Source organism: Trachypithecus francoisi, unplaced genomic scaffold, assembly GCF_009764315.1.
Source record: "Trachypithecus francoisi isolate TF-2019V2 unplaced genomic scaffold, Tfra_2.0 Lachesis_group20, whole genome shotgun sequence".
NCBI lineage: Eukaryota > Metazoa > Chordata > Mammalia > Primates > Cercopithecidae > Trachypithecus > Trachypithecus francoisi.
In genome coordinates, this window is record NW_022681466.1 from 64,567,966 (window position 1) to 64,585,169 (window position 17,204).

The window sequence follows — 17,204 nt, forward strand, 5'->3', positions numbered from 1 at the left end:
GGGAGGTGGAGGCTGCAGTGAGCCGAGATCGCGCCACTGCACTCCAGCCTGGGCGACCTGGGTGACAGAGACACTGTCTCAAAAAAAAAGAGATATCAGGAAATTTTAAACTGCATTTGAAGCCATCATCTTAAGTGATCTTTGCCACCTCATATCCAGTGGTCTCTTCTTTCCTATTCCAGCTGCCACTCCCGTGCCACGCCCTGAAGCTTGCTGTTCACAACCGCTCCGTCTGAGACAGCCCACTCACACCTCCTGCTCCCGGGGCCCAGCTTCCTCCCCTGCATCCCAGCACTGGTCCTCAAGTTCTCCCAGCCTACTTATTTTTCAGGCCACTGACCCCTGGCCTTTCTTCCTGTTAACCCCCACCCTGCTTCACTTCCTCCTCCACAGACATTGCTATCCTTTATTTTAACCACTCTTGCCAATCCTCACTCACTTTGTCTCATTCTTTAGTCTAAACCTCCTGACAAAACGTCAGTGCTGGCTAAATCTGACTGTCCTCCCCTCGAGCCCCTGTTGGGAAAGGCTGGAGAAGGTCACATGACCATACAGCTTGGCACCATTACGATTCACGATTGCCTGTCCCACGTGGGTTCTCCAGGCTTTTGTATTTTTAGTAGAGATGGGGTTTCTCCATGTTCGTCAGGCTGGTCTCAAACTCCTGACCTCAGGTGATCCGCCCGCCTTGGCCTCCCAAAGTGCTGGGATTACAGGCGTGAGCCACCATGCCGGACATGCCTGTAGATTTTAACATCGTGGTGGACTATACCCCACGCACTTTTTTCCCTGGCTTCTGGACCACGGTCCTCTTTTCTACCCTTCCTTTCAGTAGGAGTATCCTCCTCTCTCTAGCATCCCATGTAAATATCATTCAGCTAGGCGCTGGGGATACAGTAAAGAATCTGCTTTCCTTGCGGCCCCCTTCAATGTGGACTCCCCGAGGTTCTTCATATCCAGCACACTCCCCCTCGGTCATCTCCTCCACTCCCACGGCTTCGGCTGCCTTCCAAAAGCTGATGATCCCCAAACCTGCATGGCTAACCTGAGCTCCAGGCTTGGTTGTACAACTGTCTACTAGATAGCTCTGCCCTGCTTGCTCATCCACAAGCACCTCAAACTCAATGTGTCTAAAAACAAGCACATCCTCTTCTCTGCAAACTTGGAGCTCCTTTCTCAGGGAAGGGCACCATCCCACCACCTACACCAGAAGCATGCATCCTTCCTCGGCCTCAATTTCCGACATCCAACCTCCTTCTGTTTTCAATATGCTAAAACAAAGTTCGGAAATTCAGACACCTACCTCCAAGGCAAGTGGCTCAAGTGTGATGATAAATGGCAACTGACACTTGGCCTTAAAGTTGAGCTGAAGAGGGCATATGCTCCCCCTAAAAAAGCCACACTCCATGCTCCAGGCAATTGTTGCCATCTGAAAATGTGGGTCCAGTGTGGCTGCATTTTCTGATTTTTCAAGAGAGGCCAGAAATTGGTTTTTCATGTAAAAGCTCCTGAATTTTAAGTGCTAACAACAATTCACCTGAAAAATAATCATTCAGTGGGCAGTGGGGAGAGGCTTTAGGACTTCTGGCAATCCTTGACTTGGCATTTTGTATTATTTTATAATGATTCGTTAGTTAAAGTGAACACACAATTTTTTCTTTTTTTGAGATGGAGTCTTGGTCTGTCGCCCAGGCTGGGGTGCAGTGGTGTGATCTCGGCTCATTGCAAGCTCTGCCTCCCGGGTTCACACCATTCTCCTGCTTCAGCCTCCTGAGTAGCTGGGACTACAGGCGCCTGCCACCACGCCCAGCTAATTTTTTGTATTTTTAGTAGTGATGAGGTTTCACCGTGTTAGCTAGGACAGTCTCGATCTCCTGACCTCGTGATCCACCTGCCTCAGCCTCCCAAAGTGCTGGGATTACAGGCGTGAGCCACCGTGCCCAGCCTGAACATACAAGTTTTAAGTATATCTCTGTGTATGACATGTTTCATAATAAAAATGTTTTTAAAGGAAAAAAGATTTTAAACATATTTGTAAAAGTTGCTGGGTACAAAATTAATTTATAAAAATCAAAGTTCTCAATATAAAAACTGTAACTAGTTAGATATTATCATCAAGAAAAAGAGGCAATAACAATTAAAACAACAAAAGCAAAATACCAAAAATTAATCAGAAATTTTGTGTGTGTGTGTGTGTATGTGTGTGTAAAATGACTTGGGGGAAAAGGCAGGACTTAAATAAATTGAAAGAAAAAACACTGTTGGCCGGCCACGGTGGTTCACACCTGTAGTTTCAGCTACTTGGGGGGCTGAGGCAGAAGATCAATGAGCCTGGGAGGTCCTAGCTGCAGTGAGCTGAGATCGTGTCACTGCACTCCAGCTTGCATGACAGAACAAGACTCAGTCTCAAAACACACACACACACAACATAACTATTCTTGGAAAGACTCAAAATCATAAACATATTCTTCTAAAGTTAACCTATAAATTTAACCAAATCTCTATTCCAGTAAAAATAGGAATGAGACTATTTTTGGAACTAAACAAATTGATTCTAAAATTCTTATGGGAAATAAATATTAAATATAGCCAGGAAAACTCTGAAGAAAGAAGAGTAATGAGGACAATAATTAAAACAGTTTGGTTCTTGCACATGAATAGACAGATACCAGAATAGTGAATCCCAAAATAGACACAAATATACTAGGGAATTCGTTACTATGAAGACAGCAGTTCACTAAATGAGATTGGGTCAACTCTAAACGAGATGGCTCTAGCCATCTGGAGAAAACAAACAATGAAATACAAAACTCAATTTGAATCTGCACCTCTTTCTCTACACCAAAATCAATTTCAAATGGATCAAACATCTAAATGTAGAGAATAAAATCATAAAATACCAGAAGAAAATATGCAATATTTTTGAAAATAAAAAAAAAAATCTTGGCCTGGTGTGGCCTGGTATGGTGGCTCATGCCTGTAATTTCAGCACTTTAGGAGACCTAGGTGGGTGGATCATTTCAGGTCAGGAGTTCGAGACCAGCCTGGCTAACAAGGTGAGACCCCCCCCATCTAAGAAAAATACAAAAATTAGCTGAGCATGGTGACATGAGCCTGTAATCCCAGGTACTCAAGAGGCTGAGGCAGGAGAATCGCTTGAACTTGGGAGGCGGAGGCAGAGGCAGTAAGCCAAGATCACACCATTGCACTCCATCCTGGTGACAGAGTGAGACAGATTACGTCTCAAAAAAAAAAAAAAAAAATCTTGAATAAAAATCATTTGAGGGCACAGTGGCTCATGCCTGTAATCTCAGCACTTTGGGAGGCCAAGGCCAGCAAATCACTTGAGATCAGGAGTTTGAGAACAGCCTGGCCAACCTAAAACTATAAAAATTAGCCGGGCGTGGTGGTGCATGCCTGTAGTCCCAGCTATTCAGGAGGCTGCGGCAGGAGAATTGCTTGAACCTGTGACGCAGAGGTTGCAGTGAGCTGAGATCATGCCATTGCACTCCAGCCTGGGTGACAGAGCGAGACGCCAACTCAAAGAAACACAAAAAAGGCCAGGCATGGTGGCTCACACCTATAATCCCAGCACTTTGGCAGGCCGAGGTGGGTGGATCACCTGAGGTCAGGAGTTCGAGACCAGCCTGACGAACATGGAGAAACCCCACCTCTACTAAAAATGCAAAATTAGTCGGGCATGGTGGCGCATGCCTGTAATCCCAGCTACTCGGGAGGCAAGAGAATCGGTTGAACCCAGGAGGCGAAGGTTGCAGTGAGCCAAGATCACACCATTGCACTCCAGCCTGGGCAACAAGAAAGAAACTCCGTCTCAAAAAAAAAACAAAAACAGAAAAACAAAAACAGAAAAAGAAAAACACACACACACCCCCAAAAAAAACAAAAACAAAAACAGAAAAAGAAAAACACACACACACCAAAAAAAAAAAAAAGGCTGGCCACGTTGGCTCACACCTGTAATCCTAGCACTTTGGGAGTCTGAGGTGGGCAGATTACTTGAGGTCAGGAGTTCAAGACCAGCCTGACCAACATGGTGAAACCCTGTCTCTACTAAAAGTACAAAAATTAGCCAGAAATCGCTTGAACCTGGGATGCAGAGGTTGCAGTCAGCCAAGATGGTGCCACTGTACTCCAGCCTGGGCAACAGGGCCAGACTCCACCTCAAAAAAACAAAACAAAACAACAAAACTTGATTTTTTTTCATCTGCACGGTTTTTAAAATAAAATTACACTTTTTAATCACAAAGGATAAAAGTTCCCGTTACCTGAAGATATGCTCAAGAAACTCTGCATTCTAAATACTGCTGAAATGTTATTTGGAAAGAATATTGAGGTGAAAATTCTGGAATGTTTTTAGTCTTTTCTACAGGCAAGCACGGAATTAACAATATTGGAGATAATAACACATTTTAAACTTCTCCAAGGATCGTGTTTTTACCATCTTTATTGGAGAAGAATCTTCCGAGAATGAAATGATTTTCACGTGCTCACTTTTTTTGTAATACAGGCTTTAAGAGATTGTGGAAGAAGAAAGGCTGTTTTTTTAAATCTTGAAGAGCTCCACTAACGTATGTGGTATTTTTAAAACTGCTAAAATTTCTTCAAAATGAGTAAGCCTCCCGAAAGTATAAATGAGCAATGGATCACCAGACATTTAAGGAAAGCCTTCAAAAGTAAAAGACAGAGGCCAAAGCCAAAGACAATTATTAGGAATCGGCTACAATTCCAACCCAGCCAAATGTCCAGCAAGTCTAGGGCAGGAAAACTGTTGCCAATCAGGCAAAAAGTCAAAACATTTAACTCCCATGCACCATCTCTTAGGAAACTACTAATGGATACACACCAACAAAACAAAGGCATAAACCAAGAAAGAGGAAGACAAAGGAAATACGACATCAAACAAGGAAAGAGGCTGAGGGAAGTCTCAGGGTAACTGCTTTGTAACAGGCCTTGAAAACAACACCAGCTGGACGGAAGCAGGAGGATAGGGGAAAAACAGGTCTAAGAAAAACATTGAAACCACTACCCGGCATGTCAGATTGTGAGGAAAAATATCACTCAATTTATTGGTTGGTTTGGAAGACTTAGTGATAGCAAATACTACGCTAACAAAAATAATGAGGTGGCCGGGCACAGTGGCTCACATCTATAATCCCAGCACTTTGAGAGGCTGAGGTGGGTGGATCACCTGAGGTCAGGAGTTCGAGACCAGCCTGGCCAACATGGTGAAACCCTGTCTATATGAAAAATACAAAAAATTATCCAGGCATGGTGGTGGGCACCTGTAATCCCAATTACTCAGGAGGCTGAGGCAGGAGAATCGCTTGAACCTGGGAAGCAGAGGTTGTGGTGAGCCGAGATCACGCCACTGCACTCCAGCCTGGGCAACAAGAGTGAAATTCCATCTCAAATAATAATAATAGTAATAATGATAGTAATGAGGTAATTTTTTTTTTTTTGAGGTGGAGTCTCGCTCTATTGCCCAGGCTGTAGTGCAATGGCGTGATCTCGGCTCACTGCAACCTCTGCCTCCCGGGTTCAAGCGAGATTCTCCTGCCTCAGCCTCCCAAATAGCTGGGATTACAGCCGCCTACCACCACGTCCAGCTACTTTTTGTATTTTTAGTAGAGACAGGGTTTCACCATGTTGGCCAGGCTGGTCTCGAACTCCTGACCTCGTGATCCGCCCACCTCAGCCTCCCAAAGTGCTGGGATTACAGGCATAAGCCACCACGCCCAGCCTAATAATGAGGTAATTTTAAATTCCAAATAGAGCAAAACATCGTACAAGGAAGAACTATGAAAACGTAAAATTAGTCAACTCAGCAGTAAATAATCCTAACAGAGTCGTAATAAGCCCTAAGCATCAATGTAACAAAAAGTTGTGTTATAATGATATGTGGAGAATGGAAGTGTGTGAATAGATACGGAAACATTTCTAGTAGCATAAACATATTATCATGTCCTTCCAACTGGATGTCTTGGATTTGTCACTGTTGATAAACATCTGGGCAAGCCTACTTGGGTGTGTATGCTGGCCAACACTGCACCAAAACAAACTCTTCGTTCTCTCATCTTGGCAAGATTTTCTTTTTTCTTTCTTTCTTTCTTTTTTTTTTTTTTTTGAGATGGAGTTTCGCTCTTGTTGCCCAGGCTGGAGTGCAGTGGCACGATTTCGGCTCCCACCGCAACCTCTGCCTCCCGGGTTCAAGCAATTCTCTTGTCTCAGCCTCCTGAGTAGCTGGGATTACAGACGCTCGCCACCACGCCCGGCTAATTTTGTATTTTTAGTAGAGACAGGGTTTCTCCACGTTGGTCAGGCTGGTCTCAAACTTCTGACCTCAGGTGATCCGCCCGCCTTGATCTCCCAAAGTGCTGGGATTACAGGTGTGAGCCACTGCACCTGGCCTTGGCAAGATTTTCAAGGTAACTTTAAGGCAAATTATCCAAGTTTAATATGTCAGTCAACAGGATGAATTCAGACAATATCTTCCTGATGCTGAGCTGAAAATCCTGGGAGACCCTTTGAATGATGTTCAGTCTTTAACAGAAGTTTGTCAAGAAATTTCCAGAATGCAAATTTTATTTTATTGACAAATATCCGTTTTTCTTTAAAAAAATAAATAAATTGTTTGGCAGGGTTGGGCAAGGTAGCTTAGGCCTGTAATCCCAACACTTTGGGAGGCTGAGGCGGGTGGATGGCTTGAACTCAGGAGTTTGAGACCAGCCTGGGCAACATGGCAAAAACCCATCTCTACCAAAAATAGAAAAAATTAGCCAGGCATGGTGGCAGGTGCCTGTGTTCCCGGTACTCAGGAAGCTGAGGTGGGAGGGTCGCTTGAGCCCGGGAGGCGGGGGGCCACGGTGAGCCAAGATTGTAACAATGCACTCCAGGCTGGATAACAGAGTAAGACCTTGTCTCAAAAATAAAAATAAATAAAAATCTGTCTGGAGGATGACTTTTTAAAAATACTTCATAATTTATCTCCAAACAAGTGGTCAGGCAGTAGAGGTAGAAAGGAAAGCCAGCAGAATTGAGTGCCTAAGAGCCCACAGCGGGCTGACCCGGGGGGAGAAGACACTCTATGACCGGGGGGAAAAAAGAGAGAAGCTCTGGGAACAAAAAACAGACTTCAGTATCTCATCTCCTGCTCTCAGGAAATTCTCCTCTGCTCTACACAGGGTGATAACACAGCTTCTTCAGCCAGGGTGTGGATGACATCTGGAATATGTTTGTGTTAAGTGCAATCTGTGAAGCTGTTCTGGCCGTAAAACGTGATAAAAGCCGATTTGGACTTCAGAGTTCAAATATTTGGGATATAGGTGGGATGGCAAAACCCCTTGTGGGATTAAATAAGTGCTATTAGGGACTGGGAGGCTCCAGGACTAAGAGAGCCAGGTAATTCCGAGGAACATCAGACCATTTGAACGGTCTGCTTATTTCAAGATCTTAACTGGAGCTTGAACACAAAGAGCAAATCTGATCAAGTTATCTTCACCTCCTTGAAGTGTTAATAAGTTTTGGAAGCTGCAGCTGACTTGGATTTCTTTACTGGTGATGAGCCCAGACTTTCAAAATCCTTCACTGTGATCATGTTCTTTCCCTTCCATTATTTACTGGATGGAGGCAGTTTTATCTTAAAACCACAAAAATGTAAAGTATCCTATCACATCTCCCTAGAAAACAATCCCCAAAGGACAGGAACAGGTACCTCCTCTATCTCAAAGACCTGTGTTTAGCCATTATTTGGGTTTCAGATAAACCCAGGCCATAAATATTTGGCCCAGAGTTGCCTTGATAAGCTCTACTATCAAGATTATGCAAAGATTATTCCAGACAAGAGATGATAATAGCAGACAGAGAAGTTGTCTCCTCGTTTATCCTAACTAGATGGACACCATGCTCAAATTTCAGTAAACAAAGCAATGCAGAGGGAAGGGAACCAAGTGCGGGATGCGCAGTTGAAATCCATGAGCACCAAATAGTCAAGAACCTTACAGAAATTGTACAATTTACGAGGCCATCAATAGTAGACTGGTTCATTAAATTACAGTACAGCCACACTATGAAATACGGTAAGCCAGGAAAAAGAATTAAGTAATTCTATACATACAGAATGAAAGATAACCACATAAATTGTTAACCTTAAAAAAAAAAAAAAGCAAGTTGTGACCGGCTGCAGTAGCTCCCAGCACTTTGGGAGGCCAAGGTGGGAGGATCACTTGAGGCCAGAAGTTCCAGACCAGTCTAGGCAACACAGAAGACCCTGTCTCCACATTAAAAAAAAAAAAAAAAAAAGGCAAGTTGCGAAAACGCTGTTCATAATGTGATTCTGTTTTATGTATGCAGGATATATTTTTGATTACATGATAATCATGGTTACCTCTAGGGATTGGGAATATGTGCTGAATTTTCCGTTTTTCCCTTACATACATCTTTTTGTTTTGTTTTGTTTTGTTTTGAGACAAAGTTTCACTCTTGTTGCCCAGGCTGGAGTGCAGAGGCCCATTCTCAGCTCACTGCAACCTCCGCCTCCCGGGTTCAAGCGATTTTCCTGTCTCAGCCTCCCAAGCAACTGGGACTACAGGCACCCGCCACCATGCCCGCCTAATTTTTGTATTTTTAGTAGAGACAGAGTTTCACCATGTTGGCCAGGCTGGTCTCAAACTCCTGACCTCAGGTGATCAGCCCGCCTCGGCCTCCCAAAGTACTAGGATTACAGACGTGAGGCAGCACACGAGCCATTCCTTTACATACTTCCACATTAATCTTTTGTTTTTCTTAATGGTGAGCATATACTGTTTTTGTCATTTTAAAATCCTCAGTAAAGATTTAAAAGATTAAAGGAAAACAACCAAATGAAATGGGGGGTGGGGAGGCAGTGATAAAAATATATGAAATCATTAAAAGTGGTTATTCTTAGGAGTATTTTTTTCTTCATTCTACTTTTCTGCATTTTGCAAATGTTCTAAAATGACCAATAATTTTATAATGGAAAAATTAATCATTTTGAAAACACTTTGAATATATAGAACAATATGTATACTATGCTACTATTTATGCACAAAAGGATACTTAAGTAGACATCTATGTCTGTTCCTGGAATTATTATACGAGAACCTGGAACACTGACTTTCTTCAGAGTGAAACTGGATCTCCCAGGGCACAGCAGAGCAGCAGGCTTTTCATTCCCTATCCTTCTGTAGAATAACTTTTGCATATACACTGTATGCCTATATTAGCCCTTTGTAAAGGTTAAAATGTTTTAAAAATGAAAACCGTTACATCACTCTGCTAAATTTGTTTTGAAAATACTATCTTCATCAGGTTTTATGAGGCAATTGTTTTGAAAGGGCAAGAATGCTTCTTGATTGTTTATTCCTTGTGAGGACCTTTGCATGAGTCATCGGCTGCACGACAACGCCAGGAAAGGGTGTTTTAAGTAGATGAGGAAACTCAGGCTCAGAGAAATTCAATGGCCCGCCTGAGGTCACGTGGCAAAATGCACTGGAGTTTGAACTTGAGACTATTTAGCACTGAAGTTCTTGCTGTATCTGCTCTCACTGGCTGACCCCTGGCGGGTAGAAGGAGGTAGCCACCAACCAGTGCTCACATATGGCATTTCTTTTTTCTTTTCTTTTTTTTTTTTTTTTGAGACAGGGTCTGGCTCTGTCGCCTAGGCTGGAATGCAGTGGCACGATCACAGCTCATTACAGCCTCATATCCTGGGCTCAAGCAATCCTTCCACCTCAGTCTCCTGAGTAGCTGGGACTACAGGCATGCACCACTACGCCTGGCTAACTTTTGTTTATGCCCCCACTGATCTCGGACTCCTGGGCTCAAGCGATCCTCCCACCTTGGCCTTCCAAAGTGTTGGGATTTTAGGCATGAGCCACCGCGCCAGCCACATATGGCATTTCTTTCTTTTTTCTTTTTTTTAAATTTAACTTTTATTTCAAGTTCAGGGGTACATGTGCAGGTTTGTTACATAGGTAAACTTGTGTCCTGAGAGTTTGTTGTGCGGATGATTTCGTCACCCAGGTATTAAGCCTAGTACCCATTAGTTAGTCTTCCTGATCCTCTTCTTCCTCCTGCCCACACACAGCATTTCTTTACCTCTTGTCTCAACCTTTTTTCTCTCTCGGATTTCAAATGTAAATATTTGGCCAGACACAGTGGCTCACGCCTGTAATCCCAGCACTTTGGGAGGCCAAAGCAGCCAGATCACCTGAGGTCAGGATTTTAAGACCAGCTTGGCCAACATGGCAAAACACCATGTCTAATGAAAACACAAAAATTATTCTGGCATGGTGGAGGGTGCCTGTAATCCCAGCTCCTCAGGTGGCTGAGGCAGGAGAATTGCTTGAACTCAGGAGGCAGAAGTTGCAGTGAGCTGAGATTGCACCACTGCACTCTAGCCTGGGCGACAGAGTGAGACTTTGTCTCAAGAAAAAAAAAGAAATGTAAAGATTGATCATTAGTGTTTAATGAAATCCTGTTATTTGAATACAATCCCTTATGTCACAGAAAAAGGACAGCTGGTGAACCGTGTGCGCTCATATCCATAAACTCCACGGGCGTCTGCGCGGCTTTCCTGATACAATGCCTTTGTGGGTACCCATCTTGATGGGAGAATGTGTCTTGCAGGTTCAACCCCATTATGCGCTTGCAAATGGCATAACTAGGCTAACTCTGGCCTAGCTTCTAACTCTTCTGAATCTTATCATTGATTTATGAGGCAATGTTTACGTGATCGTGCTTGGCCATAACTCACAAAACCAGGAAGCTAAGCAAAGCCAATCTCCAACAACCTCACTGCTCGGAGCCTTTTCTCAAACCTGGCCACGTTCACACTCTGCTCCTCAACGCCCTCCTCATCCGTGCAGCTCCCAACATCCCTGTCTTCCTCACTGATGCCTCTGCCTCACCCCTCTCACCTGACACTACGCTCTGCTTCTCCATCCTGGTTCTTTTGCTTCCTTTCTCAGCCAGAATGTGCCCTCTTCCCCTGGTTAGGCCACCTTTTGCTGCCCAGGACAGACACTCGCTCAGGACAGACACTCAGTCTCATCTGTACCTGGGACTCCGTCTCCACACAGGACTGCTCTGGCAAAGCCCCTCCTACATTTGGCCTCACAAGTATGGACTTTTATTTTTTTGGGGGGGGACGGGGTCTCGCTCTGTCCCCCAGGCTGGAGTACAGTGGCGCGATCTCGGCTCACTGCAATCTCTGCCTCCCGGGTTCAAGCGATTTTCCTGCCTCAGCCTCCCAAATAGCTGGGATTACGGGTGCCCGCCACCGTGCCCAGCTAATTTTTGTATTTTTAGTAGAGACAGGGTTTCACCATGCTGGCCGGGCTCAAGCATGGAAATTTTATGAGTGGAAGCCAACACTAGCAGCCACAGTCTCAAAGCATCTTATGTGGAAAGGAAGCCCCACTCCAAGGGTAGAGCTGTTGACTTAGAGAGCAGTGGCCTAACCTCCCTGAAGGCAGGGACTTGGCGTTGTATACATTCCCTGCCTGTTCCTATTTCAGTTCCTGACACATGGAAGGCGCTCACTATATATTTTTAATAAATTAGTTAATTGATTAATTACATTTTAAATAATTGTAGTATGACAGTTTCATAACTATAAAGCTGCAGGAGAGGGCATGGTCTGACAGCCCCACCAATGCTCACGAAAGGTGCAGGGTGTGGGTGACTTAGCTGAGCCATCATGGCCATCTAGTGGCAGAACAGCAACATCACTGGTTTAGTTGGATAGTAGCGTGGTTTTTGTTTTTTGTTTATGAGACAGGGTCATTCTGTCGCTCAGGCTGGAGTGCAGTGGTGTGATCTCAGCTCACTGCAGCCTCTGCCTCCCGGGCTCAGGCAGTCCTCCCACCTCACCCTCCCGAGTAGCTGAGACTATAGGTTTGTGCAACCACGCCTGGCTAATCTTTGCATTTTTTGCAGAGATTGGGTTTTGCCATGTTGCCCAGGCTGGTCTCGAACTCCTGGGCTCAAGCGATGCGCCTGCCTCAGCCTCCCAAAGTGCTGGGATTACAGGTGTGAGCCACTGTGCCTGGCCGATCATTGTTTTGCTTTGTTTTAAGATAAGTCATAAAATTAAAATGTTGATAGCAGGGTGGGAGGTGGGGAGAGACAAAAAAAAAAAGAAAAAAAAGTAAAATGTCAATAGCAAACATATTGTAATATAAGAAAGAGACAGAATAATGAACAGAGGAGTCAAAAGACGGGAGTTAAATTCTTGGGAGAGCTGCAGAAGGGGAGTGTGGAGAGAAAGGGCCAGGTGGCTCCTGTACTTATCAAAGTTGACATCCAGCATGCCCGCCTTCTCCTGGCTGATTCGCAGCAATGGGGTATCCAATCGCCGAATGCAATCCTTGTCCAGTGTTGATGTCCACTCTTGGAAGGTTTTTCGAACCAGCTCATCAATGGCCTGGACCATCTGCTGATAGGTGTGCACACTCTCCTCTCCAGTCCCAATACGGGGCAGGAAATGAGCACCAGCAAGGCACTGAGGGGAAGAACAGGCAGGTGGAACTGGCCTGCCACCTTCCTCCAGGGGCCACCATCTCCCTGAGACCTACACACGCGTGCATGAGCACATATCCTGACAATATGCATAAGGCTTGCTATGGAGACGGATTGAGTTTTGATAACTTAGAAGGAAGGTAAAGCCAAAAAGGAAGGTGACAGGAAGAGACCAAGGCACAATGAGAAAAGGCGTCAAAATGAGGAAAGAGAAGCATAGAGAATTCGTTTAGGAAAAAAAGCTGGGAAAAAAAGGTCAGTCACAGAAGGAGCAGGATATGAGACACAAGGTTGAAAACCAGTGTCAGCCCTTCCTAGCCCAGATGTAGCCCGCCAGGCCCAAACCTGCCTCCAGCTATCTGCAGGCTGCTTAACTCTCTACCAGAACCAGCTGCACGATGGCAGGTCACTCCCTCAACAGCTTTCAACTTGTATTCCCAAAGACTGTGTGTGTGTGTGTGTGTGTGTGTGTGTGTGTGTGTGTGTGTTCGTTTGTTTGTTCATTTGTTTGTGACAGAGTCTTGCTCCATCACCCAGGCTGGAGTGCAGTGGCGCGATCTCGGCTCACTGCAACTTCTGCCTCTAGGGTTCAAGCAATTGTCCTGCCTTAGCCTCCTGAGTAGCTGGGATTACAGGCACCTGCCACCACACCTGGCAAACTTTTTGTATTTTTTTAGTAGAGACAGGGTCTCACCATGTTGGCCAAACTGGTCCTGAACTCCTGACCTCAAATGACCCACCCACCTCGGCCTCCCAAAGTGTTGAGATTACAGGCGTGAGCCACCACACCTGGCCCCAAAAAGTTTTAAAACAATGTTTTCTGTTGTTTCTTTGTGCTGTCTTTCCAGAGAGACCAGGCTGTGTAAGGGTGTCACCCGTCCAGGTCTCTGGATCATGAGGCTGTATCTTCTACTGACCCAACACCCTAGATACTGGCCCTATTCCTCATCTGCAGCCTGATATGAAATTCCTAAAATGAGGCTGGGCCTAGTGGCTCACGCCTGTAATCCCAGCACTTTGGGAGGCCGAGGTGGGTGTATCACCTGAGGTCGGGAGTTCGAGACCAGCCTGACCAACATGGAGACACCCCTTCTCTACTAAAAACACAAAATTAGCCGGGCATGGTGGCGCATGCCTGTAATCCCAGAGCGAGACTCCGTCTCAAAAAAAAAAAAAAAAGGCCGGGCGCGGTGGCTCAAGCCTGTAATCCCAGCACTTGGGAGGCCGAGGTGGGTGTATCACCTGAGGTCGGGAGTTCGAGACCAGCCTGACCAACATGGAGACACCCTTCTCTACTAAAAACACAAAATTAGCCGGGCATGGTGGCGCATGCCTGTAATCCCAGAGCGAGACTCCGTCTCAAAAAAAAAAAAAAAAAGGCCGGGCGCGGTGGCTCAAGCCTGTAATCCCAGCACTTTGGGAGGCCGAGGTGGGCGGATCACAAGGTCAGGAGATCGAGACCATCCTGACTAACACGGTGAAACCCTGTCTCTACTAAAAAGTACAAAAAACTAGCCGGGCGAGGTGGCGGGCGCCTGTAGTCCCAGCTACTCGGGAGGCTGAGGCAGGAGAATGGCGTGAACCCAGGAGGCGGAGCTTGCAGTGAGCTGAGATCGGCCACTGCACTCCAGCTTGGGCGACAGAGCGAGACTCCGTCTCAAAAAAAAAAAAAAAAAAAAAAAAAAAAGAGTGAAACTCCGTCTCAAAAAAGGGAGGTAGGGAGGGAGGTGAGGGAAGGGAGGGAAGGGAGGGAAGGGGGAGGGAGGAGAGGGAAGGGAAGGAGGGAGGGAGGAGGGAGGGAAGGAGGGAGGGAGGAGGGAGGGAAGGGAAGGAGGGAGGGAGGAAGGGAGGGAAGGGAAGGAGGGAGGGAGGGAGGGAGGAAGGAGGGAGGGAGGGAGGGAGGGAAGGGAAGGAGGGAGGGAGGGAAGGGAAGGAGGGAGGGAGGGAGGGAAGGGAAGGAGGGAGGGGGGAGGGAAGGGAAGGAGGAGGGAGGGAAGGAGGGAGGGAGGGAGGGAGGAAGGGAAGGGAAGGAGGGAGGGAGGGAGGGAGGGAAGGAGGGAAGGGAAGGAGGAGGGAGGGAGGGGGGAGGGAAGGGAAGGAGGGAGGGAGGGAGGGAGGGAAGGAGGAAGGGAGGGAAGGGAGAAAGGGAGGAAGGGAAATTCCTAAAGTGGCCCATGTTCCACCAGCCTCACACACTGCCTGTGCAGATCTTAACCCACGACTCACTGAACTGAACCTGCCACTCCCCTCACCGACATAGGTGCTGGTCATGAAGACTCTTCGGGGAACCTCTCAGGAGCCGTCCCCCATCCCTTCCGGCGCGGCACAACCTGCAAACCCGGCCGTCTCACTGATGACAGAATTTGGAGAAGACCAGGCACTTACGGTCATGACTCTGTCGACGCGACGCCGGAGAATGTGCACCCAGCGCGCCTGTCCGGAATACTGGGCCATGTAGGGCTCCAGGTCTGGCCACTTCTTGTTCCGTTCACGGTTCACCAGGGCCAGCTCGCTATTGAACAGCATATAGAGATCCACCGCCTTCTTGTCATAAGTCCGCTTGATAGCCTAGGGAAGAAGAGGAAGAGGCTGGCGACGTGCCCGGGAAGGCGGGTTCTCTGCGGTCACTCATCCCCAAGGAAAGCTGCACCCCGCTGCAGGAGTCACGCTCCCGGGGACCCCGAAGCCAGGGAACAGAAGAAAGACAAGAGGCGCCCGAATTCTGGACATGGAGAAGGGCACACGTGGAGGCAGGAGGGCCTCCGGAAGGCTCGGAAGGGACTCCAAGCAAGCACGCGGGCCGGAAAGCCGAGGGAGCCGCACCTCGCGGGCAGCAAGCCTGTGGAAGGTGTCCAGCAGGAGCACGCCGTGCTGTACGTCCCGCACCAACTCGAAGGCCGAGGTGATCAGGTTCTGGGTCATCACCTCCAGGTCCTTGATTCCGGCACGGAACCTGCACCGGTGGAGAGGCAGGTGGCAGCTGAGTGCCCTCGCCTGACCCCGGGTCCAACCCCTGAGGAAGAATCCCATGCGTTGCTGAGGAGGGAGGGTTTCCTGTGTGCCGAGTCCTCTAAGTACTTTACCCTACACGAATCCATTTAATCCTCAAAACAGTGCTGTGAGATAGGCTCTATCGCCAACTGTATTGCATAGAGGAGGAAGTGGAGACAGCTGATAGAGTAATTTGCCCAATGTAATATATCTGGTATGTGGCAGAACCAAGATCTAAGTCTGGAAAGGCTCACTCTGGAACCCTCAACCCGAGTTGCCACCCCCCTCCCCTGCACTCTCTCCTGTCCCCACTTCCCCACCACCCTGATCCCGATCTGTCCTTCCACCATTTCTTTTGCACACTCTTGCCACTCCTCCTACTCTTGGTTCCCTGATCTGCCTTCCCTGCCCACGCCTGGCATCAGCCTGTGGTTCCCTCACTTATTGTAGTCTTCATGCCAAGAGGTGTTCTTGACATCCAGGATGCCCCCGCGAACAGCTCGCAGCATGTGCAGATTTTTATGAAAGATGTCCTCAATCTCCAGCAAATTCCGTGTTATCTGTGGCCCCTGGGCACCAAAGAAGCAAGGAAGGGGACCCTGCTTGCCATCTTCCCAGCGGGCGAAGTGATACTGACAGTCACATACCTAAAAAGAAGCCAGCGTGAGGGTTCCTGCTTTCCTTCCAAACTCAAAAGTCCTAAGATATTTGGTTTAGCTTCAAATGTCTAAAAACATCACTTCAAGTGATGGCAAGTGAAAAAAGAGAGAAAAGAAAAAAGAAAATATCTAAAAACCAGGAAGGGCCAACCAGCTGCAGGGGGCTGTTGGAATGAACTTTGGCCGCAGAATGAAATATGAGATAGTAGGGCAGCAATAAGAGGCAAATGCCAGAAAAAGCAGTGTGGTGGTAGGACACACAATTGTGCAGGAAAAGCCAATGTGGTAAGTGTAATTTTTTTTTTTTTTTTTTTTTTTTTTGAGACGGAGTCTCTCCCTGTTGCCCAGGCTGGAGTGCAGCGGCGCGATCTTGGCTCACTGCAACCTCTGCCTCCCGGGTTCAAGAGATTCTTGTGCCTCAGCCTCCCAAGCAGTTAGGATTACAGGTATGTGCCACCACGCCTGGCTAATTTTTGTATTTTTAGTAGAGACGGGGTTTCACCATGTTGGCCAGGCTGGTCTCGAACTCCTGACTGCAGGTAATCCGCCCGCCTCAGCCTCCCAAAGTGCTGGGATTACAGGTATGAGCCACCGCACCCGGCCATAAGTTCAATATTTAGCCTCTGCCCCGTTTCCCCTGGTTCCTGGGGTGGGAGGTGGGGAGGGATTCTGGAGGGTCTGCTGTTAGCTTTTGGTTCTTCAGTCTTCCCACCTCAATAAGGTCCTTGCAGCGCTGCACGAAGGCATCAACCTGAGCAAAGATGCTGGTCTGGTCTAGGACCCAGCCCCGACTGGAGAACCTGTGTCAGGAGAAAGGCTGACTGAATCGGAAGGCAAGAGCACAGCCTAGCTATGTAAAGCTAGACCAGGAGCCCTACATTCAGGGAAAGCCCTAGAAAACCAAACCCCAAGAAACAACTCTGCTGAATCCCAAAGAAAGAGACTCAAGGTGAGAAGAACCAGACAGGAGACAGAGCATCTAAGTTCTAGGAG

General features: G+C 47.1%; 1 protein-coding gene across 1 annotated transcript in view; it reads right to left on the reverse strand.

Moving 5' to 3' along the window:
* Positions 1–17,204, reverse strand: part of DNAH2 (dynein axonemal heavy chain 2) — a 122,990-nt gene that overhangs the window by 80,929 nt on the left and 24,857 nt on the right. Inside the window, exons 10-14 of the mRNA XM_033184712.1 lie at positions 16,924–17,011; positions 15,994–16,199; positions 15,385–15,514; positions 14,947–15,129; positions 12,330–12,544 (exon numbers count right to left, since the gene is read on the reverse strand). Of these exons, the coding sequence (XP_033040603.1) occupies positions 12,330–12,544; positions 14,947–15,129; positions 15,385–15,514; positions 15,994–16,199; positions 16,924–17,011 (822 nt within the window). The remainder of the gene's footprint in view (positions 1–12,329; positions 12,545–14,946; positions 15,130–15,384; positions 15,515–15,993; positions 16,200–16,923; positions 17,012–17,204) is intronic.